The sequence below is a fragment of the Ascidia mentula genome, chromosome 4, assembly GCF_947561715.1.
Source record: "Ascidia mentula chromosome 4, kaAscMent1.1, whole genome shotgun sequence".
Taxonomy (NCBI): Eukaryota; Metazoa; Chordata; class Ascidiacea; order Phlebobranchia; family Ascidiidae; genus Ascidia; species Ascidia mentula.
In genome coordinates, this window is record NC_138569.1 from 15,783,608 (window position 1) to 15,807,547 (window position 23,940).

At 39.0% G+C, this 23,940-nt stretch overlaps 4 protein-coding genes across 4 annotated transcripts; 2 read left to right on the plus strand and 2 right to left on the minus strand.

Annotated features, from left to right (window-relative positions):
* The first annotated feature begins 833 nt into the window (after positions 1–833).
* Positions 834–11,794, plus strand: LOC145898813 (uncharacterized). The gene is made up of 28 exons (XM_082987439.1): positions 834–967; positions 1,219–1,346; positions 2,061–2,189; positions 2,267–2,414; positions 2,779–2,879; positions 2,962–3,067; positions 3,883–4,028; positions 4,325–4,422; positions 4,770–4,862; positions 4,955–5,058; positions 5,221–5,351; positions 5,705–5,839; positions 5,917–6,043; positions 6,297–6,409; positions 6,487–6,574; positions 7,730–7,863; positions 7,945–8,021; positions 8,414–8,500; positions 8,621–8,730; positions 8,927–9,096; positions 9,214–9,348; positions 9,450–9,594; positions 9,799–9,923; positions 9,999–10,104; positions 10,240–10,385; positions 10,472–10,560; positions 10,621–10,713; positions 11,159–11,794. The coding sequence occupies exons 1-28, from the start codon at positions 883–885 to the stop codon at positions 11,466–11,468; spliced, it is 3,459 nt and encodes a 1,152-aa protein (XP_082843565.1). The 5' UTR covers positions 834–882; the 3' UTR covers positions 11,469–11,794.
* A 1,271-nt stretch (positions 11,795–13,065) lies between these two features.
* On the minus strand, positions 13,066–19,498 carry LOC145898672 (ATP-dependent RNA helicase DDX24-like). Its single transcript, XM_082987219.1, has 13 exons — positions 19,355–19,498; positions 18,917–19,291; positions 18,631–18,792; positions 18,409–18,540; positions 18,191–18,347; positions 17,929–18,062; positions 17,197–17,364; positions 16,846–16,953; positions 15,983–16,157; positions 14,402–14,497; positions 14,102–14,289; positions 13,341–13,515; positions 13,066–13,190 (listed from the first exon to the last, which is right to left on the minus strand). Exons 1-13 carry the CDS (start codon positions 19,490–19,492, stop codon positions 13,084–13,086), a joined length of 2,115 nt encoding a protein of 704 aa, XP_082843345.1. The 5' UTR covers positions 19,493–19,498; the 3' UTR covers positions 13,066–13,083.
* A 127-nt stretch (positions 19,499–19,625) lies between these two features.
* On the minus strand, positions 19,626–20,834 carry LOC145898163 (zinc finger HIT domain-containing protein 2-like). Its single transcript, XM_082986596.1, has one exon. It carries the CDS (start codon positions 20,802–20,804, stop codon positions 19,626–19,628), a length of 1,179 nt encoding a protein of 392 aa, XP_082842722.1. The 5' UTR covers positions 20,805–20,834.
* A 467-nt stretch (positions 20,835–21,301) lies between these two features.
* LOC145897800 (2-Hydroxyacid oxidase 1-like) lies at positions 21,302–23,800 on the plus strand. The gene is made up of 9 exons (XM_082986245.1): positions 21,302–21,543; positions 21,636–21,787; positions 21,843–21,958; positions 22,065–22,204; positions 22,329–22,498; positions 22,559–22,650; positions 22,827–22,985; positions 23,118–23,187; positions 23,541–23,800. Exons 1-9 carry the CDS (start codon positions 21,356–21,358, stop codon positions 23,615–23,617), a joined length of 1,164 nt encoding a protein of 387 aa, XP_082842371.1. The 5' UTR covers positions 21,302–21,355; the 3' UTR covers positions 23,618–23,800.
* Positions 23,801–23,940: the final 140 nt, after the last annotated feature.

Sequence of the window (23,940 nt, forward strand, 5' to 3'; positions counted from 1 at the left end):
AATTGGAAGCTTGCAAGCCTTCGGGAGGGTCTACCGGTGTGACGTGGCTGTGCGGGCGTGTTATATATTCGCATGCGTGCCGACGGAATTACCCATATCTGGTCGCCCGACGTCACACTGTGACTAGGAACACGAAGCCCGGAGTTTAAAAGCGAGTCGCGCGTAATTTTCGTCTTGTATTTACTGGACTTGGTCGCAGGGATGGACGACCCACGCGAAATGCCTTTTGAGTTTTCGATTCTTTCGCTGCGAGTCGAAGATTAGCGGGAGGTCAACGACTCGCCGCTGTGGCCGCTTATTTATGTAAGCGCTGAAACGGCGGAAAGTACCGAAGCTATCGCGTCGTCACCAACGCTGCGCATACGACAAGCCTTTAGTGAAAATTATGTCGATGTTGATGCGGGGTCGTTATAGTGTAAGAGTCAGTGTTTGAGAAATACGATGCAAGGGGTATTACAACAAAAAGAAAAGTTGAGTAAAAGGAACCAATCTAGACACAGATTAAAGCAAGCAACTGCAAATTTAAAAAAAAACTGTGTTGATCGATTGTTTGACAACAAAACAGCAACTTCGGTTTTAGTGTCAAATGTGGGAAAACTCTAAGCTAGACACGAAACGTTTTATCTATACGACAATAATTAACTGACCTTTTCTTCAAGATAGTATGTTAATAAAAACTGAGAAACAGAACTAAATAATTTTAATAAAAAGACCAGAGGGTTTAGATTGGTGAAAAATGACACCATGCAGAATCGGACGGACTGCTGCAAACAAAAATTCTTGGCAGATCGCAGATCGATTAAATTCGTTTACAATTCTTGTTAAAGGTCATATGTGCGGGAGTTTTTTTCTCTGTGCCCTTGGGAATAAAATTTGCTCGTCATGTCGATAGTGTACGTTTCACTTTTAATTCTTTTTGCCATTTCGTCATTTGCGGCGTCAGACGAACCTACATTATTAAACCATGGTGAGTCCACTCGAACAAACACTGCTGATTTTTAACTGCAACCGAAAAATTATTTCATATTTTTATTTTATTTTTTACTTGAAACATGTGTGTTGATTAGTGACAAACTTCATGCAAGAACGGTTAGCTCACTGAATTTATTTCCTATTTTTGGAGCGTGAGACGTTTCTACGTTTACGCAAACAATATTATCCATGTTTTGACAACCACGAGAAGAAAAAAATTTTAATGACTTGTTTTGGTTTTACAAGGTTTGCAAAACCCAGGAAACAGAAGTTGCCGGGTGCTCAAACGGGAGGTGATCCGGGTGCAACGAGGATGGCCTTTTGCGATTCGATGCGGACTGCCGCCTTTTTACTACGAACGTGCCGTAACTCAGGTAATTATTTCTGCACTCGTCACGCACCGGACAACATAAGTCCTATTTGGCAAGCATGACGTGCGTATGCGGAAAGCTAATAGTTTGCGAAGTGGTGCAGTGACGGGTTGTCAACACACGATTATTGTCTGCGGTTCAAACGGCTGAAGCAACCTTACGCCAAATATTGGTGCAGCCACGCCGGCCTACACCGCAAACACGTCTGCCCTAAAAATAGTGAAGGGGAATAACCGATGGTCGTGGCTGATGCTGAGTTGTTTTGCAACCAATTTTAGATTTTATAAGGCCAAAATTACATAGGCAGGTCGAGTCGTTCCCTACAACATTTCCCTGTTTAGTGGAAGTTTTCACGCGTTGATTTAATTAAATCCAAGTCATGCTCTGCATATTTTATTGGATGGATATGTTTGTGTTATGTCCACAGAGAGATGTGTAGTAATTAATACTCCAAAAAAACGCTAAAGCAATTAAGAGAAAGCATTTTACCTGGGGTTTCTATTTAGTTGAGGTATACATATAACACTACATTTTAATTGAGTTGGACAAAACAATAAATTCGGGCCATTCTAACTGCCATTTCATCATAAACATGATCATTCGCGTCAAAATTAATGCGGAGAGCAAGCGCGAAAGCAAAACGCTTTGTGCTCATCAGCCTAATTGTTTTCGGCAGCTATGAATCACGCAAATTAAACCAATCCATCCCAATTTCAGTGCGTCCTGTCGAACACAGAGACCGGTGAAGTTTTGATGAGGGCACAGAATCCTCGCGACCACGTACAAAAGGCGACTCTCGGATACAAAAATCTTCACCAAGATGTTAACATATCCATGAAAGTCACGGTAAGAAAATATTTGCATAACATTTTAAGACAAAAAAAAACAGAAATAAAATGGGTTAAAATGTTATTTACGCCCAGGACAATACGGGAAAATGCAACTTCATGAGGTTTGAAGTGAAAGTTGTGCGGAATTTGTTTCCGGCCAGTTGCGTCAACGCAGTGAACGCGAATCAGACGATTTCAGTTACGGCGTCCAAAGCCAGCTCAGCAATTTTGGAATGTCGAAGTAAGCAGGGGTTGTATTCGCTTTGTGTTTGTAAATAATCGTAAAACAATTGGAATCTATTCCACATTTTTTTTTCTGTACGTCAATTTGAGGTTACGTTGTTATAATTTGTTGAGAAATAATTGCCCAAGTAATGATTTCTCCAGTTGATGAAGGGAATTTCTAATACCGTATAAGTTGATAATTTTCGCAGCACTGGAAACGACCTCCTTAAAATGGACGATTAACCTTGTTGACTTACGCCTTATCGAATTGCAGAGCTTACATAACTCTCAAAACGTTCTGTTTAATAATGCAAGGGGTTACCTGACTTGTTTGAGTTCACCTTATGTCACCACCAGCTTAAATTCGTTTTGCATTTCAGTTCCAAAAGGGACACTAGTCGGCTATCACCAAGTAAACGTTACCTGGTTTCACAATTGCTCCAGAATTGCGAACGATTTATCACAAGCTGATGGTGCATACGTAAGTTAAATTACTTTGCAGTGCTCTTTTTAATTCCCATGGTTTTGCTATTTATGATTTGAACAAATTTGTGCTCTTGCAGTTGTCCATCGCAAACGTGTCGATGCAAAACACCGGCATGTATTCGTGTGCAGTGACGATAAACGGAGCGACGCATTTCGTTTCGAGGCACCATCTTCATATCGAGGGTATAATACAGATTCCTTAAGTAGTTGCCGATGATTTGGTGAATGTGAACAAACAAAGTTGGTTTGAGAACAAAGAGACTGCCTCATACTGTTAAAAACATTGACATGTTTTATTTATTTAAAACGTTTCGTCAAGAGCTTATGCCATCATCAGTTAAAAATGGCGCGGTCGGTCTAGTTTTATTATCAAAATTACGAGAAAATCCGTAAATAGTGTTCCTAAAGTTGGTTTCGTGTTAAAACGCTATTGAAAATTTGTCGTTCAAGAACAGCTGTAAATGTTTTATTTGGTAACATGAGGTCATGTCGGTACAATTTTACTGCATAAATGCGCAAGTATAATAAACCAAAATGCATGGTAGTTTACGGGGACAGCGTGTGTTGTTACCCGGTATGTTGTTTCTTATGCTGCGAATACACCGCAAAATCGAATTCCTTCTCTATATAGCATCGCGCGCATACCGCTGTAACCGACTTTCCGTTACTAGAATTTTCTACTTGAGACAACATAAAGCGTCTTCGCCGCATAATGGCGGGCATTTCCACCACTTCAGCAACGCGTGTTCCGTTTTTAAAGAAGTTCCACTTTGGGTTTAATTGCCACACAAACCGGTGGCTTACGAACCAAGCTTTTTTAACACTCGTTGCCAACGAAACGGCGAGTGGTCGGGTATTTTTGCCGATCGATTTAACGCGCGCTGACACACCCCTATTGAATAAGATTACTCGACCGCTCACAAGCTGAATGGCGTAGGTACTCTTGCTACAACTGATAATCATACCAAAGTGAAAATAAAGTTGTTGGATTTTTGCAGATGCTGAAAAAGACTCAACCACAACTACCCGAATTGCCTGCGAAAATAAAGTTGTTAATGCTCTCGTTGGAGGTGATGCCTTTTTGCAATGCACCATCCACATCGAACAACAAATATCACGGTTACCGATTATGAAATGGACAAAGGTACACCGATCATCTAAAAATTTTAATTAAACCAGTTGTGAACTTATAACCAAATTATGAAATAAATGGAACATTCTCGAACGATATTTTTCTTGGCACGATACAACTACTGGATCCTAATGTTTAGGTTTGAACCGGGTAATCACGGCTCACTAAGCACCAGATGTCTTTGCCAGGTTTATTTTGGGAAAACTATGATAATTTTTGGCGGTAGTATGCAATTAGACAGTTCGCGCGTACAATGATACAACAAAATTTGGTTGACGAGCTTCATCAGAATAGTGCGTTTACCGCAGATTTCGTCAAGCAGCAATTTGCCGATTACGAAATGCACCAATGGCCCTCCGAATCTTCAGAACGGTCCAACTGAGACCATCAGCACGTCTTGCAACGAGTGGGTAACGACCTAGACCGGTTTTTCATGCGAATATTTTCATGCGGTTTTTCATGCGAAAACAAGCAAAATGCACTCAACAAGCCAAATATAGAAAGCATAGGAATTTGCCAATTTCGCGTTCCAACAATAAGATTATGAACCAACTAGATCTTAGTTCTTAAAAGTGTAATGACATTTAAAGTATTTTTCGTTGTTGTGCTATTTAGCTATTTAACACCACAAAATAAGCACCTCATCGTATAAATGGTTGGTTATACTTGACACTCAAAATTTGTATTGGCGAATATTTTCCATATAATATAAAGAAACATATAAAATTGTTTATGTTTATTGTTATTTTCCAGGTCCTCCAGTGCCCTTTGTTGTGATAACCAAGTCAAAAATGCCACGACAGATGTAAAAAATTTGACTTTCATTGTAGCCCGATTAAATTTCAGGTAAGCGTTTGATAAAAACATATTAACGTTTGCGCACGTTTTAGCGCTATTTTAAAGAAAATCAATTGTTTCAACGAAATGTGTGTTTTTAGAAACCTCACAGCTGAAGATTTCGGGTTGTACAATTTGGAAATACAAACCATTGAACAAATGTTAATCTCATCTTCTGTTTATTTGTTAAAAAATCATTTAGCAGGTTAGTATAGAACAGCCATCTTTACATTCCCATGTCCGATACTTAAATAGAAGTCTCGGTATACAGTTAGATTTAAAAAATACTAATACTGACCAAAATACTAATCATGAATTGTCATTTCGCACAAAAATGTTGGTTTTTTAAGAAGGAAAATTTATTTAGTTTCAGAAAGTTGTGTAACCCTTCCATCAATGAAGATACAAGCAATTGCTGGTTGGCCTCTGTTTGTGCCATGCAACATACCTGAGCAACGCAAACCCAACGGACTCTCAGGAACGAATGGAAGAAATAAGGTAACATTGCTCTTTCTCCGCACCAAATTAAAAACCTTTACAAACATATAGAACTCTTTGATAAAGTATTAGAATCTCCAAACAGTTTTATGGACAACAAAGACCTGGTATCTGATTTTTTCTACAAGTTGTATAAGAAACAGACAATGCCTAATTGAATACAAAATATGTAGCCTACATCAGAGAAAAAACAAGATTATTACAACAAATGACTTTTTTTTTCTTGTGTAATTTGCCTTTAGGTACATTGCAATTTTATCTTTTACTGCATAATTCCTATCGGCAAATAAAACCGTAAATTGTGCTGTAATCACTTTCCGTAGTTAGTAACGCTCCAACATATTTTTTACAAGATTGGGTGTCTTGTATACGACATAACAAAAGGCAATCTGCTGCTCAACGTATCGGAAACGACATCAACGTCAGCGCATTTGTTGTCGACCAGTGGTCTGGACGTAACAACAAAAACCCTTCTTACCATTACCAAGGTATTTAACTTGGCATCAAGTTTTTATTGAAGTTTTTTTTTTCTCAGACATTCAATGAATAGATTTATATTCTTCAGATTGGTTCGCGTTGCTGGAAACGGCGGATGATTGTTGAGAAGACACAGGTTGATACGCAAAGTTGCAGTAGTGTCCTAAGTGGTGAAAAACCTCTGCTCTATCCGTCGTTGGAACCGATGTGCTTTGGTATGTAATTTACTGTTTTCACGTATTGCTTTTGAAATGTTCTGCGTAAACTGTGTCTAACTAAAAAGTCCGACATATTAATAAATACAGATGCATATCATCGTTGAACCGGTAAAATCAAAATATATGTCCTTGTTTAAATGTATGTATTCTTCTGACGTTACATTTTCCTGAAGAACTACAAGCTTTCTTCAGCCACCAAAAAACAAGTTTTGCCAGATACTTTTGTTTTGAGAAAAAACTGTGATCACAGGTTCGTCAAACAAACGGGAAACGACCTTCCAGATAAAAGCATCGTGGTTTCGAAATTGCTCGGTGGAAATCTTGAACAACTCCACAACGTCCACCCCCTCAGTGATTAGCGAAGTAATTACCCGAGCAAATATTTGCATATGACCTGGATGGAATTCAAATGGGCTTCAACAAATCAAATCTTTTCACAGGTCAAAGTTTTCGAAAATCACTACGTTTGTGCTCTGACATATAACGGAACGACGACATACGTGGGAAAATACAAAGTTTGTGGTAAAGGTGGGTTTCTTTCGAAGCTGCTTTGCTGTAATAACAATCGCGTGGTAATTACGCGAATATTTCAAAAGCACACTGTAATATAGACTATACAGCGTTAACTGCATGCGTTTTTACTGCATCTTGATCTTCACGCCTATTTACCAACCGTATGCTGAACCGAAATTGCAGACGCATTATAGGCCGTGAAATCGACAAATGACTTTACAACATTCGCAATGAGGGCCTTCAGAAGTTACACAGAGAGATATTATCGACACCACATCCATTACCAAGTATTAATTCATTTCGGAAAAGGCCCTGCCACGTGTGATGTGGGCAAAATCTTTTCATCCAATCACGCGTAATTTTCAACGGGACATCAAATTCGGTGAATCAGCGAATGCGTGACTTGTCAAGTTAATCGGAAAAAGTACCGCGATCCCGTTTGGGAGGTAATAATATGGCGGTCACGGCTAGCTGAGGCGTCACATGTTTTGCGTGCCGATGACGTGCGAGTATCCTTCCACTGCGAAAAATCTGTTCGTTGATTCCCGCAAAGGCATTGACGGTTGTTGTGCGCATGATCGAGAGGGCAACAGGGAGCGTTCTATGGAAGGAGGGAAATTTTGGGGCGAAATTCTATTATCGTAAAATGCCAGACTGCGCTATTTGAAGGAACAGTTGGTGGTTAGACACACTGAGAGCGGTATAATAATCACAACTACTTGCTCTTGCCGCAGGGCCAGTCTGACTTTATCAAAAAATCATAATACGCAACTATTTCAAATAAAACCTGGAGAAAAGTGCCGACTCATCGACGTGGATTTACAGCAAATAACCTGAATTGTCGCACGGGTGTCACGGAGGTTCAGGGATCGAATCAAGTTGTTCGATATCCACTCAACAACATGCAATTGTCTTATCGTACTGAATGCTCTTACGCGAGTTCAATGCTTTAATTTATGTATGTTTGTTTGTTTGTTTACGGTAAAGAACTGGCTTGATAGAGATACGAAGGAACGGAAGTGGGTATAAAGGCGTCACACGGAATTGAATTTCCCCATCCCAGTTCATGTCAAGGTTAACTTGCATGTGAACCAGGGCCTGGGGGCAGAACACTTGTGGTTCTCACACTTCCCATATTTTACCATAAATTATCTTGCAAAATGTTTGCAGATGAATTGGACGCGCCTTATCTTGCATGCAACAAGACCGCCTTGAGGGCAGAAGTCGGAAGACCCCTGACAGTGGTCTGCACTTTGACATATGACAAAATCAACATTTCTTCCCTGTATGGAAGCTGGAGCAAAGTAAGTTTAGAGGCGGGGAATCACTGTAAAAACAAATTTGAACTTGGATTTTTTTAACCACATGTTTTTCATGCATTACAGACGGGTGGGAATTTGTCGGACAGTTGTGGATATTTCAATTTAGCATCTGGCGGCCAAGAGGAGTCATCTTGTCGAAGGTAATGGCCTTTTCACTGCAGGAAATATCAATTGCGAACCTTGAAAGTGATTTTGCAACTGTTATAGGTGGTATAGCCATGATCATCAATTGTTCATGTAAAATAGCTGCAAATAGCATATGTCAATATCACTAAACTCAAAGACGAGTTTCAGCCTACTTATGCAACTGCGCATACATGTGTATATTCGGTCAAAATAATTCTTGATACGAGATAGGCAAACATGAAGTTAAACTAAGTCAATTTCCTTTGTAACACGCTGCCAATACGCGCATCGAGCAAGAATTGTCGCTAACTATCGAATGCCCAAAACACTACAAATAGCCCAGCGGCAATATTGCGGAAATTTTCGCAACGCTAAAGCGGCGTTCATCTTGTTTTTGTTTGTACAGTGTCGCCTTGGATACCTGCGTCGCGAACAAGTCATTGGAAAGAGGATTTGCGCCGCTGGAGCAACGGCGAATAAGTCTTTTGATCACGTAGGTTTATGCTCCAGTGACGGTTTATTTTTTGTTGTTGGAGTAAATTATCGACGTTGTCAGCAAAATTTGATACTCGTGGTTGGATTTCAAAAACATCAGTTGTCTTTTCATGTACAGGAACGTGACAAGAAATGATGGCGGAACTTACAAATTGATGTTGACGAATCAGTTCGGCGAAAATGTGGCACAAGGCGAAGTTACTGTGGCGCTAGAAAAAGAACCATCAGGTAAACACAGCATTAAAACAAAATGTGCACGGCGGGGTAAAGGCTATACCCGGTCAAGCGCCCGGCCCGTATACTGAGAAGAAAACTTTTCAGGTCAAAAAAATGCGCTTTGAGGATCATTTGTACGTTCCTTCTCCAAACTAGTTTACACTTGTCAAGCATCAACATTTGAGTGTTAATTACCCTATGTTGACAGAAATGGAACAATCCCTGGCAGCCTGTACCGCAAATCCAACCATGGTGCTAAACGCGTATAAAAACTGGCCGTTTACGGTCGGATGCCAAGTGCTTGAGTCAGACCTGTACTACGCTGGTGAAGAAGATTATGAATATGAGGATTATTACACCCCAGACATTCCTGCAGAGGTAAAATAAGTTATGCAATTAAGTTGCACCATATGAAACTAAGTTATCTTTGTCAAACTAGGATAAAAACGTCGAGTTCTTGTGTCGCAATTACCATTTGACATATGCTCTCTACAGTGCAAGATATGGCAGAACGACACTGGGAAACTTCTGTATCATCATGCTGGAACTATCGGCGATTTAAATTCGGCAAGTCTTAATGTGCCTGATGCCAACGAATTAACACCCCGGAGATTTTTGGTGGTGGCAAAGGTAAGTGTTAAAGTATTTTAAATGGAACGTTTCCAGCTATAAAAATTTTCTCTGTTTCGGTAATTTGAACATCGTTGAAATTTTGTTATGTTGTTTTACAGTATTCGTCAAATTGTTGGGTGCAGCCAATCGAAGTAAAGATGACTGAGCTGCCACAACAAACTTGCGAACAGGCGATTGCTCAGTCCAGCAACAAGCGCATGCACAAAACAAACATCGGGGGTGTAATGAGATTGGGTTGCACAGGTAAACAATTTTGGATCTGTTGCTTCATTATGCTTCCAATAACACGACTTGGTAACTAGGACAATGTATAATGACGTATTCACATTGCTATTGCGTCACAAAAATTTGGACAACAATTTCCTTCTAAAGTGTTCTACTGACATTTCAAATTATACTATTTTTACGTCAACATTATATAATAATCATGTGCACAAACTTTGTCAGGCGAATATCAGCATGGAGTTCTTGATGGCACTTACAACAATCAATTCAATGTAACGTGGTTGCGAAACTGCTCTGCGGTTAGCGAAGGTAGTTATCGACGGATGCCAGGAAGCACTAGGCCGCAGGTTTGTGACTAGGAATAACTGTGCAGGCATGCATTATAACCGGCGTGAATTTACAACTTTTGCTTTCTTCATCAGCTTAAGATTGATCGATTGACATACGAACACCCAGGTGTCTACACTTGCGCTGTGACCCACAATGGACAAACTCATTACGTCATTCACTATCCCCTTTGCGTCAAACGTAAGTTTGGGTTGATTTTTGTTGTTGGCATCATAATGTATACATATAGAGTTAACTACACCTATTATTTTGGTAAATACGTGTCTAACAATGGTAGTCACGTTTATTAGTAGACTAATATATTTTACCCTGTAGAACAAGCCCAGGCAAGTCGTCCTTTGGTGAAGTGCACGAAGAAGATTGTCCATGGTAATCTCGGATCTTACGTCTCAGTGGAATGCAATGGTGACTTTGGGTACTCGGACATCTCTCCTATAACCCTAACAGTTAAATGGAGCAAGGTAATTCTATATTTAACTTGTTAGACTGTCTGCATGATATTGGATAGTTTGGACGTTTTTAACCCCGATTTGAATCTTTTTTATAGATTGGAACAAACAAAAGTATGTCCTTGGTTTGCTTGAAGAATATGGCTGGGAAAACGCGACATTTTGATGACAACGTGACATGCAACGCGTAAGTTTTTGAGTCAAATTAACTCCTTTAGAACTAACTACTAACCCATCTGTTTTGCAGGACGCTCTCCAAACTGCCTTGTTTTCATCACATTCCCCAAGGAGTGGAACGGGATCCTACAAACCTGCGTTTGAAGATGTCAATAGACTTTGAGTAAGTCGACATTATTTGACGGCGGTGTTAAGATTGCTGACTGCATTATAAGCTTAAGGCCAGTGGTTTAAAACCACGGACCGATTCATAAAAATCATTCTGAAATCATATCTAAAATTTACCTAAAGCTCCCATGACAAACTGTGCCGCACATTTCGAGGGGTGGGGAGCCACTGCTTTAGAGTTTACACTGAAGGAAGACGCTCGCGTAATTAGCCAAAAATATGGTTGACAGCAACTTCAGTGTCACATTTGAGTAAATTGATTACACTTGTACGTAGTCAATCTAAACAGGCTGCTAGTAAAGGTTTACCCAACAAACGATTTCCTGAATGTGTGCTTGGGCATAATGAAAAGACTGTCTGACGTAAATGGTTAAAGACTATATAATGGGTATGGTTGGTGTTTGATACTAGCAGATAGTAACCTGTCATTTGATTTGCAGAAACGTAAAGGAAAAAGACTTTGGTCGATACGTTGTAACAGTTTCCACATCCAGATCGAGGACGTACAGTGAACGTTCCAACGCAACTTTTGACCTGGTTGAGTCACAGGTGGAAGTGAAGAAAAATCTGACGACACAAACGAACGTTATTGCCGCTTGCATCGGCGTTTTTGGTTTCGCCATCATAGTCGCAGCAGCTCTGTTCGCTTACCGGCGTTGCAAACGTACAAAGCCTGTGACAAAGTATGCGAATCATCAGTTCGTTCACATGGAACTTAAGAACCAGATATCGGTCAAATCAAAGGCGTGATGTTGAATACAACCCAAACGTTTACAGTTTATTTTTTGCATTTGAACTCTACATTAAACGCTTGAAAACCTTTGCATTCCATTTTCATGTTCTGCGTTTTATTTTGCGTTTGACAGAAAAGTTTATCAATGACTAATGATACCGTACAATTGGGTTATTTATTTTTTTCAGTTTTATTTTTGGAACTTTTGTGATGTTTTTGCCGTATGGGAGCTAGCGACGTCGAGGAATTGTTTGTAGCTCTAAATGCTCATTTCCATTCTTTGTCGAGTGGTTGTCAGATATTCAAACGTTGTCTCTTTTTATTTGTCCCCTTTTATTTTTTTCGTACGTTACTGAAATAAACACGAATTTCATTTTCTGTCAAGAAAGATAATTTTGTTGCAAAAGCATATAAATTAACATGCTAAAGCTAAAGCCTCTGGCAGAAAAATGCAATATTCGCCAAAATCGGAACAAACAAACCTAATTAAAGTAATTTTCCGACGATCGTTGGAAGCAAAATACGTCTTACGGGCATTTTCATATTTCAAATAACTCAAAAACGCTGAGCAAGTTTGCCAAAAAAAAACTGAAACACTTTGCGCACCGAGTTCACACCATGTGAGACCAGCTGCAGACGCCGCAGAAAGATCCCGCATACAACCGCATGTCGGAATTCACGACGCGGTTCTTTTCTAACCGTGGGCGCCTCGTGACATCCTATAGAGGTTATTTTTCCTTCGCAATATCCGTTCCGGATCATCAAGTGTTGACGTGGTTGTCCAGTTAGCTATAAATGCATTGCTATAACACCTACTGTATACGCTGAACTGAAAACCTAGCGGTCGGAAAGTCCCATGTCTTCCTTCGAATAAGGTCGTTTGTCACTAAGTGGAAATGGTTACATCCTTACTAAAAGGAAGTTTAGGGTTTAGGGATGAGTGTTCACTCAAACGTTTCAGCGGTACTGTACTGTATTGGTTGCAAAGTTTTCTATTGGTAAAAATGATCACATTTCACAATAATTCCATTATTTAAAGCGAGGAGAAATTCGCGAAAGCTCGTGTTATCATTAGATCAATCCGTCTTAATACTAGAAAAGATAAGGCCCACTGTACATAACAATATTCAAGATTCAGTTACCCAACCGGTTTGTTAATCATTTGTGATAGTTAAAGTTATACTTGCACACAAAGACTATTCTGGAGTATTTGTTAAAAATGGCTAAGTTCCGCTGAGACAGGACATAGACTTGAAGTGCTCTGATGAGCGAAAACCTATAATTACCCACACATCCTGTTTGTTCGCGGTCTGTTTTAGCCGAATTATGACAAAATGTTAAACGAGGTCATTGTCGCACTCTCCATACTGCGTTTTCTCTTCATGGAAACAAAGAGAGCCCCTGTGGTAATTTACTAAGTTGTGGTGAACTGATCCTGAGAGAGGAAATGCAAAGAAAGCTATTTGGGGCAAAAGGCAAAAAACTGTATCTTCCATAACAAGAAGACGACCTGTGTCATATGAAGCTTCTAACGGAGTCCACGGGCACAGATAGCTAAATTTTACGATCAGAACAAATAACTGCTCTGTAAACCACACAATGACGTAGTTCTTCCCGCTGTTTTTTTATTCATTATTTCGGCCGCGGTACTTTTCTTTTGTTGGCTTTCCTGTGGTCGAACGCATCTCCAGTTTTAATACCGGGCAAGGACAGTTCACCGGTTTGCGTGATAAATTTTCCTGTAAAAAACATTGAAAATGGATTAGTAAATTAGTAGCAGCTACGCGCATGTGCAACCGGAAAACGTCACTGCATTGGTTTCCACGAAGAGCACGTCTTTAGGCGCTGAGCTTATCACCGCAACCGAAATTATGCAGATGATTCCATACCCGAGAAGCCCTTTGGGAAGATCGGTTTCTTCAGCATGGCTTCAAGCTGTTGTCGTTTCGATTTTACTATTTGCTTAGTTTCGTCGTCACCGCTAGTTTCAATCAGCATATCATCGTCCACCTCCATCTCCATTGCGTCAGCAGTCTTTTTAAACCAGTCGTTGTGAAGGTTCGCCTTAAAAAGTGTAAAATTAACATAGAATTTCATAAGCGAAAAGAATTAATTTTCACACATAGCAGCGTAATTGTAGGGATTATGACAAGTGAAAGGTTTTAAGACCGATCCTTTTGAGTTAGTCATCACGATAGAAATCTAGTAGCGCTTCTTACTTTAAATCATCAGCACGACTTTGTCGGCCAGCAATGCCACAAATATGCGAATAATTGGGACGAAAAGTAAAATTTAAAAGTTCTTTTGATTTCGGAAAAATCTTACTTTAAATCATCAGCACGACTTTGTCGGCCAGCAATGCCACAAATATGCGAATAATTGGGACGAAAAGTAAAATTTAAAAGTTCTTTTGATTTCGGAAAAAATTGGTGCTTTCCAGATTGTGAATCTCTGTGAGGAAATCACCGAATATCCTGAGCCCGAGGCAACAATTCTAAAGATTTTATCCGCCAAACGTGCCATTTCATTGGCTTTCTGCGTACTGTTTTTCGCGAAAAATGATTAATTTTCTGTCTAATACTCTTCTTGTGTTTTGACATCCAGTCACACTGTATACATGGAGCAAGGTAGTTTGCATACACAGACCAACCTTTTTGATTTTGTGCGACATTCGGTCGATGTCCCGAGCCACATTCACCCGTTTGCGAACAGCGGCCATGTAATTCTGGTTGACGAGGAAAAGAGGAAAACCGTCGTCTTTCTTTAAGGAGCGACACAAACGCTTGTAGAAGAGCATTTCGTCAGCGCAGATGAACATTAAGCTCAGGCCTTCTTTTCCTGCAATTAAATGGGAAATTGCGTCGGTGTTAAAACTTTTTATCGGTTAAAACGGACGATTTCAAAGGGTCTCAATGTTTGGGTGTTGAAATAATTTCACAATGGTACATACCAGACCGAGCCGATCGCCCACTTCGGTGAATGTAAGTCTCCATAGTTCTGGGAACCTGGTAGTGGATCACGTGCTTTACATCCGGGATATCGAGACCTGTCGGGCAAAACAAAGAGTTGAAACCTCCAATGACGTCAAAGCGACCCATGTGCGCCACCGCGTGACGCAACGAATCGATAAAAGCGCGGAATCGCCACATATGCAGAAAAACTTGAATATCGTTGCGATCATCTTCTCACGAGTGTGTTTTTACGTGGAAATCGGCCCTTTTTCCAGTTCACGAGTTTCAAGGCGCCAGAATTTCCACGATTTCCTTTCAGGCATTGACTTAATACAAGTCACGGTTTGTCTTCGGAAATGTAATAAAAATACGAACGTTTTCCTTTATCGATTAGCATTAAAGTGGCAATACAGAACTTTTCCTTTATCGATTAGCATTAAAATGGCGATACAGAACTGTACAATCAAATAACCCATCATGCAAGTTACAAATTTAGGCGCGCACTAAAATAAAAATAATGTTGTTCCGCTACACGACTTTTAAGTATTAATAAAAACGGTTTCCTGTATGACAGGAAGTTGGAATTGAATTGCGATTGAATTCGATTTGCGACCAAAAACAGTGCAATCAAAACAAGTTTTACCGCAGCCAAGTTTTGGACATGCAATTGCGACTATGTAATCAGCAATAGGTAAAACTAAACAATTCGTTTTTTGGGATTGTCTCCGACAGGTTGCACCTAGTTCATTACCAAATCGTTGACAGCGACTGCATGGTCACCACATAATGAGCAGATCTATTAGGTCGAAACAGTGGACCTGTCTGCAGCTGACCAAAAACATGACTGATTCCGTTGCTTATAATGGCATTTTTGTCTAAGGCATTGCCCCCAAAATAGGCAATTGTTCGTTGCATGATGCAAGACCGTGAATGGGACAATTGAGGCTTTCATCATTCTGCAGAGCAAAAATGCACGACGAAAGTTTGGCTTTGCAGCAAAATATCGCGGCATAAACAAATGCGACTGTTCTCTCAATTAGGAGCAAGAATTTCCACCGCCAAAGGCACTGGAGATTTTTTAGCGTTTGCTCGGGACCTCCATCGTGAAACCTACATTGAGTAGTTTGGATTTGATAATCTGGAGATAATGGGCCGATTACCTTTCATATCGAGTACACATACCGTCACGATTAAAAGGGCCGTGAAATTTCTTTGAGTTTGGTTCGCGCGGCGAATAGACCAAAAAACCCCGACTAAGTGTGTGGTAAGTGGTTGTGTTAACATACGTTTAAATGAAAGTCGCCAGTTAACCACAAGTAAATAACTTTTTAAATAGTTTGCAAATTTTCACCAAAATTTTACCCATTGTTTGGTGAATGCCCCGCAACCCATTTTTCACGCATAAGTAGCTCCGGGCAGCGAAATTACAAATTGCAAAACTCACTCAATGTGGATTTTTTCAAAAAAAATAAGCATTTTTGCCAGTATCCCCACAAATTTATAATGTTTTACAATTAGCATTTGCAAGCACAGTAGCAACGAATACTGGTGATTTAAAACACACGAGATGCATTTCATACCTCGTGCCGCTACGTCACTGGCAATCATAATTGCCTGGTCGTCGGCCTTGAATCGTTCAAGATGTTTCAGTCGTTGTCGTTGCTGCATCTTAGCGTGAATGTGAAGCGGACGACATCCTAAAACTTCAAGGATTCCAGATAAGCGGAAGATGCAGTCGATGCTGTTTGTGAATATCTGGAATTTGTTTTGTTTGTTAATAAACAAAACAAAAAGAAATAAAATAAAATATCGTTGAAAAATAGCATTGATAAAAGGAATTAATACCGGGCAAAACGTCGCATCGAAAATTTTGTGTTGTGCATCTATCGGCTCTGTTGCTCCACCAAACGGTATGTAAATCATTAATATTCGTAACCTGGTCTGATGCAATGAGCCTCAAGCACCTGGTCGCAAGTATTTGTAACTGGTCCATACAGGAGGAACAAATTAATGGCCATAACTTGGGGATTGCACACGCGAACAACGAACACAGGTTGCAACTTCAACACAGGTTTCAATAACTCTCGCATGCCATTATAAAGGTTTCCACTAATACAGTGTTATGGAGAGTTGTGACTTCTAACAATCGTTATTAATCAATGTTGCATTTCTTTAAATAGAAATGCCAAAGCTAAGATTCTTGTCAATGACATATTGAGCAGACGTTTCAAACACAAACTGTGTTGATCATCAGTGCTACTATCAAACTAACTGCGCCGACTGTTCCCACCAACAGGCAGACGGATGCACTGTATTTATCTGTCATATCTTTAGGGCGTGGAAATAGTTCCTACGTGGAACCGAGTCGGTAGCGCTAAAAAGGTTGGGGACCTTTGGTCTACTGTTCCGACTGAACATAAATATTTACTTGCAAAATTCTTACCAGTGATCTTCCCGGGTACGATTTCAGAAAGTAGTAAAGATAGAAATCTTTCTCGGATACATCGCAAACTATTTTCGCTTCCGATAGTTTTTCCGCCGTCACTTTCGACTAAAAAAAAACAAGAACAATGTTCCTGAATCGGGCAACATGCTTGTTTTTCATAATCGAGACGGCACTGTTGGAATGGCATCAAATGGCTTTTTTAGAAATATAACAAAAAATTATAAATTCGGAACTGGATCTTGTGTATGAAATATTAGTAGGTCTTTCTAGAGATGTTCATGAATAACACATACGGACATTTTTTAATCAATTGATTTTGTAAAACTACGGGCAAATCCATTTGCTTACTGTTGTCAGATCTACCACATGAGGTTTCTGCCTCATTCCGACCCGTTTAACGAGCTTGTCCAACTTGACGTTTTTAGTCGGGACTTCTGTGCCACCTTTACCTTGCTTGCGAATCGGGGCCTGATGGACAGTGGTAAGTGTTGCAGAAAATATGTACGTCTGGCGCTTCTGTAACCAACAAAGAAAACTTCGTCAAAAAATCATCGTTTGTACCGATTTTTTTACTTTTAAATTTTGAGGTGATGGTAAGAAAAAAAAATTATATGATAAGCGATGTGGAGCAAATAATATATTATTGGCTCCATATTGCTTATCATATGATTATTGTGACACGGGGCTTGACGGCACTATTGATTGAGCTTTGCTTGGCCATAGTGTTTCCACCTTGTTTTCTCTGTAAGGTTGCACCTAGTTTGGTGCCCAACGGATGACAGTGATTGTATAGACACCACAAAGTGGAAGTCTTTGCTTGGCCGTTTGGTCAGCAAAGTCGTCTGATAGTCACACCAGCTGCACTGATGAGACCTTTTAGGTCGAAACAGTGGCCATCTGTGTGCAGCTTACACACACAAAAAATTGTTTGAATTATATTTTTTAGGAAAACCTTGCGATGTTTCCTTGACCTGGACTTATCTCTAACGATATGTATCTAGTGGCCTGCAGTGTGATGGTGAACTTTTTGCATTGTGATGGCGAACATCATACGTTATGATTCTAAATCATTGTAATTACCTTACTGCCTCCTTGTCTTTTAATAACATCAAGCAAACGAACAAGATCTTCAAAATGGCCTTTTTCCAACATTCTGTCAGCTTCGTCGATGACCAGATATCGAAGCTTGTATAAATGCGACAAATATGGATGCCCTGCAAAATCATTCCTTTTCAAGTGGTAGATATGTTTTTGAAACTTTTTGTGGTAAATTTGGTAGTGGTAAATTTAATATATATATATACTATCTTTACATGAGGAATTGTCATTGGTCAAGACCTACCAGAGTCCATTAATTCCCACAGACGTCCAGGAGTTGCCACAACAATGTCAGGTTGCTTTGAAAGTTGCCTGGTTTGTTTCTGCGTTGACATGCCACCAACTATTGACACTATCCATAGACCGGTGTACTTGGCAATACTGGTCAAATGATTTTTCACCTGGATGTATGTTGAGATATGATCACACTGCAACAACACCTTGTTTACACACAGCAATTACCTGCATTGCTAGTTCTCTTGTTGGGGTCAAAATTAGAGCTGGCAAAACTTTTTCAACAGGAGTTTTCTGATTTTGATCAATTTGATCAATTAAAAATTCATCATCTTCAAAATCACTTGAGGGTTCTTCATTCTTTTTGTAAAAATATCAAATACCCATGAAATTAAATGTTCCATGCTTTGACCATTCTTATTAGGGCAAGAAGTTTGTAATTATGCTTACTCCAATTTCTGTTTCATCCTTAGCAGTGGTTGGTAGAAGATTTCTTTCCTTTTCCTCTATCAGGTGGTAAAGCAAAGGGATGCCAAAAGCTAAAGTTTTACCACTTCCAGTTTCAGCTGCTCCAAGAATGTCCTTCTTGTTCCGAATTGCAATTGGCAGAACCTACATACCAATGTACATAAATGAAATGCAACAGAGTTTTTTTGTTCAAAAATGTAATAGATGAAATGAAACTTAGAAGTGTAAATATATTTTTAAATTAATTGTTGTAGCTTTTAATATATACCTGTTCCTGTATAGGCATTGGCTTTGAAAAACCAAGCTCAGATAAAGCTTTGAGTATTTGTTCTGGAACCAACAAGGAATTCCACTGTGAAGTGTCAACTGATTTAACAGTGTCGCTCTTTTCAGGGACACTTTTAGCATTAGAGTTCCCATTAAATTTGGTCTTTTTCTTTTGGCCTGAATCTACTGTTTTTTGAGGTGGAGATACTTTTTGGGTGTCTGTAGTATTTTTTGTGTTGGAGTCTTGAGACGACAGTTTTCTTTTTAATGCCTTTCGTTTAGCAAGACGATTCTTTTTTTTCTGTTTTGAAGAAAGCACTTGATCTTTTCGAATGGCAACTTCATCTTTTTCTTTTTTAGTGTCATCACCTTCAAACTTTAACAATATGGCGGGAATAATTTAACTGTTTTATAAAAAAAACAACAAAAAGAAACTTACCAAAGAGTATTCAGTTAACTCTTCAAACTGGATAAGATCTTTAAACTTGGGAGTTAGAGCTGCTTTTCCACCAACCACCAAAGGAACAGATTCCCAACTTTGGTTAGCAATAATAGACTTTACCTGCCCCCCATACATTTCTCTACTTTCTACCATTTGCAAAGAAAATATTAAAAGTAAAAGTCTCAAAACATAGTTTAAAACATGACCAAAAAGTGCATTTTCAAACAAAAACAATTAATATTCACTACAAAGTTACAAAAGTAGATGCTTAAATTTCCTCAATCAATGGTTTGTGTTGTTGTTTGGTTTCTTTTCTTGACGTAGTTTTGCGTAACTGCATGTGGGTAGCTAACTCAGCTTTTTTCTTTTTGTATATTTCAAGGCTTTCAATGGCCAAAAGAGGAAAAGTGTCCATTTGCTCTGAACTCCAAGACACTAGAAATTCTAGTTTTTTCATGACTCCAAACAAACGTTTTCTTTTGTCTTCCTGGGCTTGTTTCTTTTTCAGTGTTTTTCTGCACGTACAATATACATTATGTAAATCAGATAAGGCAGAGCATACATAGACATGAGTTTTGTTGAAACTTGGGCCAGTCAGTAATTGGCCAACATCCTTCAGGGCTTCTATGAGGGTTTCCTGATTGACATCAATATCCTCCTTTTTACAAATTTCGACGGCTGTATTCATTGCACTAACAAGTGCTTCTTCAGCATCGCTGAAAGTTTGGTTTTTGCACAAATACATTGATGCTTCCAAACAGCAGTCAGCAAAACTGTCAGTAAACTCACTTACACCACATCCATTGTATAACCTCTGAAACAAAACATACGGATACAATGTGTTCAGAAGGTTAAAGGCCAGAAATGGAGAAGGTTCCTTGGCATTGGGCAACAATGCAGAGAGCTGAGGAAAAACAATAGTTTTGGGAATGTTTTTATTTCTGGAGTGTAATGGTTCATTTACATCCTCAACTAAGCTGTCTTTTTCGCACCACCAAGGCTCCCATGCTTGGTTCAGTGGGATTTCAGATGTCCTATAAAGATTTCCACTTTTAACAGATATGCTGAACTGTTCTTTTTCCTCTAATGTTAATAGGTCCCACAGTTTTTCAGTATCTTTTTCATCGAGAGAATCAATGTTCAAGTCCTGTAATCTTTCTTCAAGCGGAGCAGCACATTCGTTTTCCAGAAAATCTTCTATGGGATTTTCCTCTTCCACTTTCTGTAACATTGACATAATTCGTTCCTGTTCCCCAGCAGTGACTTTACGTTCTTTCATTTCTTGAACAAACCAATCACGAAAAAATGACTCAGAACAAGCAGAATGCTCAGTTGATTTATAGCAGTCCTTGCTGCAGTACTGAACATTACATCTTGGACATGTATACTTAAATTCAATCTTCTTACATATAGCACACATAGACTTCGTACTACATTGTCCACTCATGTTTCAGTGGCTTTGTAACTCAGCTATACACACTTCTTCGACCAATGGACTTTGCAAATTTAAAGGTTTAACTGCAAATCGTCACTTACTATTCTAACGGTTATTAAATAAATATGGTCTCCCCAGCAAACACCGTCTATGCGGAACATACTAATTAAAAAATTGCAAACAAACAAAAAGTAAAGAAAGAACTTAGATTTAGTAAAACGTTAATATCACGCAACACTTTACTTCTTTTGAGATTAACTTTTGTGATCCACGTGAGGCATTGAAGCATGACAGTGAACGCGTTCAACTAAAACGTATGTCATGATGAATAATAAATATTTGTTCAAAACTAGTGGAAGCACATGTGTCGTAAAAAAATTTGTGCAAGAATTCGACAAATGAATCTGAATTTATCAAAATTCCTCTCTTCCTGTAATTGAACGAACAAAATCGACCCAGCTGTAATTCCACGGTTGAGTGGTTGCAGAAGGTAAACAAAAAACGTGATCTTAGTGTGCACTGTGCAGGTTGCTGCTTTCTTCTGCAATTCCAATTCAGGAGAGATGACTTTTCCTGAAGATGCATCCTGCAATGGACCTTCACCAAAAGTTTCTCACATACCTAAACCGGTATGCACAAAAGATTTTGAAAAACTGGCAAAGGAATGCTTAGCAAAAAATGCTTGGGATTATTACAGCAGTGGTGCAACAGACGAACAAACTCTTCAAGACAACTGTGATGCATTTAAAAGGTACTTTATCGATTTTCTTTTTAGTTTTGAACCTCTCTGCAAATTGTTTCTTTAAAATAAAATCTGTGTGTGTTTAATGTTTTTATTGTTAGATACCGTTTGCGCCCTCAAGTCCTGAATGACGTTTCACAAGTTGATATAACGACCACAGTGCTCGGTGAAAAAGTTGCCATTCCAATATGCATTGCATCAACTGCTATGAATAAAATGGCTAATCCAAAAGGAGAGATTTCTGTTGCAAAAGGTTTGTCAAAAATGCTCAGATAAAAACAATTGCTATTGTTTCTTTCAACTTTTAGCTGCAGCTGCTGTTGGATCTGGGTTTATGTTAAGTACTTGGGCAACAACAAGCATTGAAGAAGTTGCAGAGAAATGTGGAAACTCTTTGAAGTGGATGCAGTTATACATATACAAGGTTAATTATTACCCTAAAGTCTTTTGACTAAAGAACTCTTTTGTATAAGAACAGATCTTTACCAAAGATATATTTTCTAGATCGAAGTATATTTTCATTCTTTTAGGACAGAGAGGTGACCAGAAAAATAGTTGAAAGGGCAGAGAAAAATGGGTTCAAGGGTATTTTTTTGACTGTGGACACTCCAGTTCTTGGACGCCGATACAATGATGTTAGAAATCAATTTACCCTTCCTCCTGTGTTTAAGTAGGTAAAATGTATTGCTGATAGTTTAATAGTCAAAAATGTGTGTTGCTGTATACATAGGCTTGGGCACTTAATATGACCCTTTGACTAAATTGGCTTGCAATCTGAATTGGTCATTTTGCAGACTTGCCAACTTCAAAATGCCTGCCCAGGCAGATGGAGTAAAAAGTTCTGATAATTCTGGTCTTGCAGACTATGTCAATTCCATGATTGACCCAGCCTTGCAGTGGTCTGATGTTGAATGGTTAAAGAAAATCACCAAGTTGCCTGTAGTGTTAAAAGGAATTGTTACAAGTGAGCATACGTAATAACTCAATTAATCCACATTTTAATGCAAAACATTTATGGTTTCAGGGGAAATGGCAATAAAAGCTGTAGAGCATCAAGTAGATGGCATAGTTGTTTCCAACCATGGAGCTCGACAGTTGGATGGTGTTCCAGCTACAGTAAAAAAAATTCCAATTATTTTTTGTAGCTTAGATATTGGAGAAATAAAACATAGTGGTTTAGAGTTGTATTACGTAAAGGTTAAATGATAACATACAGATGAAAAGGTTCAACCACTTTCAATGTTGCTGTATCAGACATTTTAACCTGATATATAATGGAAAATTTTGTTAAGATCGATGCACTATCAGAAGTGGTGCAAGCTGTAAATGGAAAGTGCGACGTATTTCTTGATGGTGGGGTTCGCTCAGGAACAGATGTCTTAAAAGCTATTGCCCTTGGTGCCAAGGCTGTGTTCATTGGTAGACCTGTGCTTTGGGGTCTTGCGTACAATGTGAGTTGAAAGCATTTTGTTGCAATGTGTTACAAGAGTAATTTGGCTTTAAGTAGTTGTTAATACAGAAAATTTCCTGCGGTGCTTTTCTATTATCTGTAACATTTTTTTCGAGTAATATTTTTTTGACAGGGAGAGGAGGGTGTCAAAAACGTTCTGACTATTCTACGGGATGAATTTAAAACTTCTATGCAATTAATGGGTATGATGTCTGAAATATATTATTTTACATTCAATATCTTTCCCAAAACAAGCAAATAATATAAAATTTTTGTATGTGCAAAAAAAAAAACACCAAAGAGGCGCTAGTCGACAAAACCTTTTTTTCATGCGACAAAACTTAACTCTGCCGTTACTCGTCGGATCCATATTTTTACGCACATAACTCCGCCGTTCTTCGTCGGATCCATATTTTTATATCAGTGCAGTCTTCCTGAAACCACAGCCACAGATTTGCAAAAAAATAGGCGATGGGCTTTGTTGGTGCACCGTGGTAATTTAGGCAGATTTTTTCATATATTTTTTATGTATTTGCAACTTCTGCTTATTTTCTAGGCTGCAGATCGATAAAGGAACTTCAAGAAGGGAAAAAACTGGTCGTTCCACAGACATTTTATTTTTCTCGTTTATAATTTTTTTTATTTGTTTTTGATTGTCTGGCTTTGCAATCAGTGGCGCCTATTATGCAATGTTGTTACAATGCTTGATCAAGTGATGAAGGTTTAATTTATACTGGATCTGAATTTTCTCCATTTCTTGGTGACGGCTGCTGTGTGAAAAGTTTAGTAAAAATAAATGCGGAAGTGTCCTCAAAATTTTACCGACTGGGCCCAGTAAAAATTACACTATTAGTTATTAAGCTGTGAGTAAGGACTGTCACAATGTGTTCGAATGACCACGCGACACTTTTCTTCCTTTCTTTTTGGCTCAACACAATCCCGGAGGTATGGCAAAG

Coding starts and splice junctions, on each gene's coding strand:
- LOC145898672 (XM_082987219.1), bottom strand. CDS start 19,492: ATGTATGGGGGGCAGGTAAAGTCTATTATTGCTAACCAAAGTTGGGAA. Junction 18,063..18,190: donor GTGGGAATTAATGGACTCTG/GTAGGTCTTGAC, acceptor ATGATTTTGCAG/GGCATCCATATTTGTCGCAT. Junction 13,516..14,101: donor TGTCGCACAAAATCAAAAAG/GTTGGTCTGTGT, acceptor ACACTTTTTAAG/GCGAACCTTCACAACGACTG.
- LOC145898163 (XM_082986596.1), bottom strand. CDS start 20,804: ATGAGTGGACAATGTAGTACGAAGTCTATGTGTGCTATATGTAAGAAG.
- LOC145898813 (XM_082987439.1), top strand. CDS start 883: ATGTCGATAGTGTACGTTTCACTTTTAATTCTTTTTGCCATTTCGTCA. Junction 2,880..2,961: donor CACAAGCTGATGGTGCATAC/GTAAGTTAAATT, acceptor GTGCTCTTGCAG/TTGTCCATCGCAAACGTGTC. Junction 9,349..9,449: donor GATTTTTGGTGGTGGCAAAG/GTAAGTGTTAAA, acceptor GTTGTTTTACAG/TATTCGTCAAATTGTTGGGT.
- LOC145897800 (XM_082986245.1), top strand. CDS start 21,356: ATGACTTTTCCTGAAGATGCATCCTGCAATGGACCTTCACCAAAAGTT. Junction 22,499..22,558: donor GTTAAAAGGAATTGTTACAA/GTGAGCATACGT, acceptor TTATGGTTTCAG/GGGAAATGGCAATAAAAGCT. Junction 23,188..23,540: donor AACTTCTATGCAATTAATGG/GTATGATGTCTG, acceptor CTTATTTTCTAG/GCTGCAGATCGATAAAGGAA.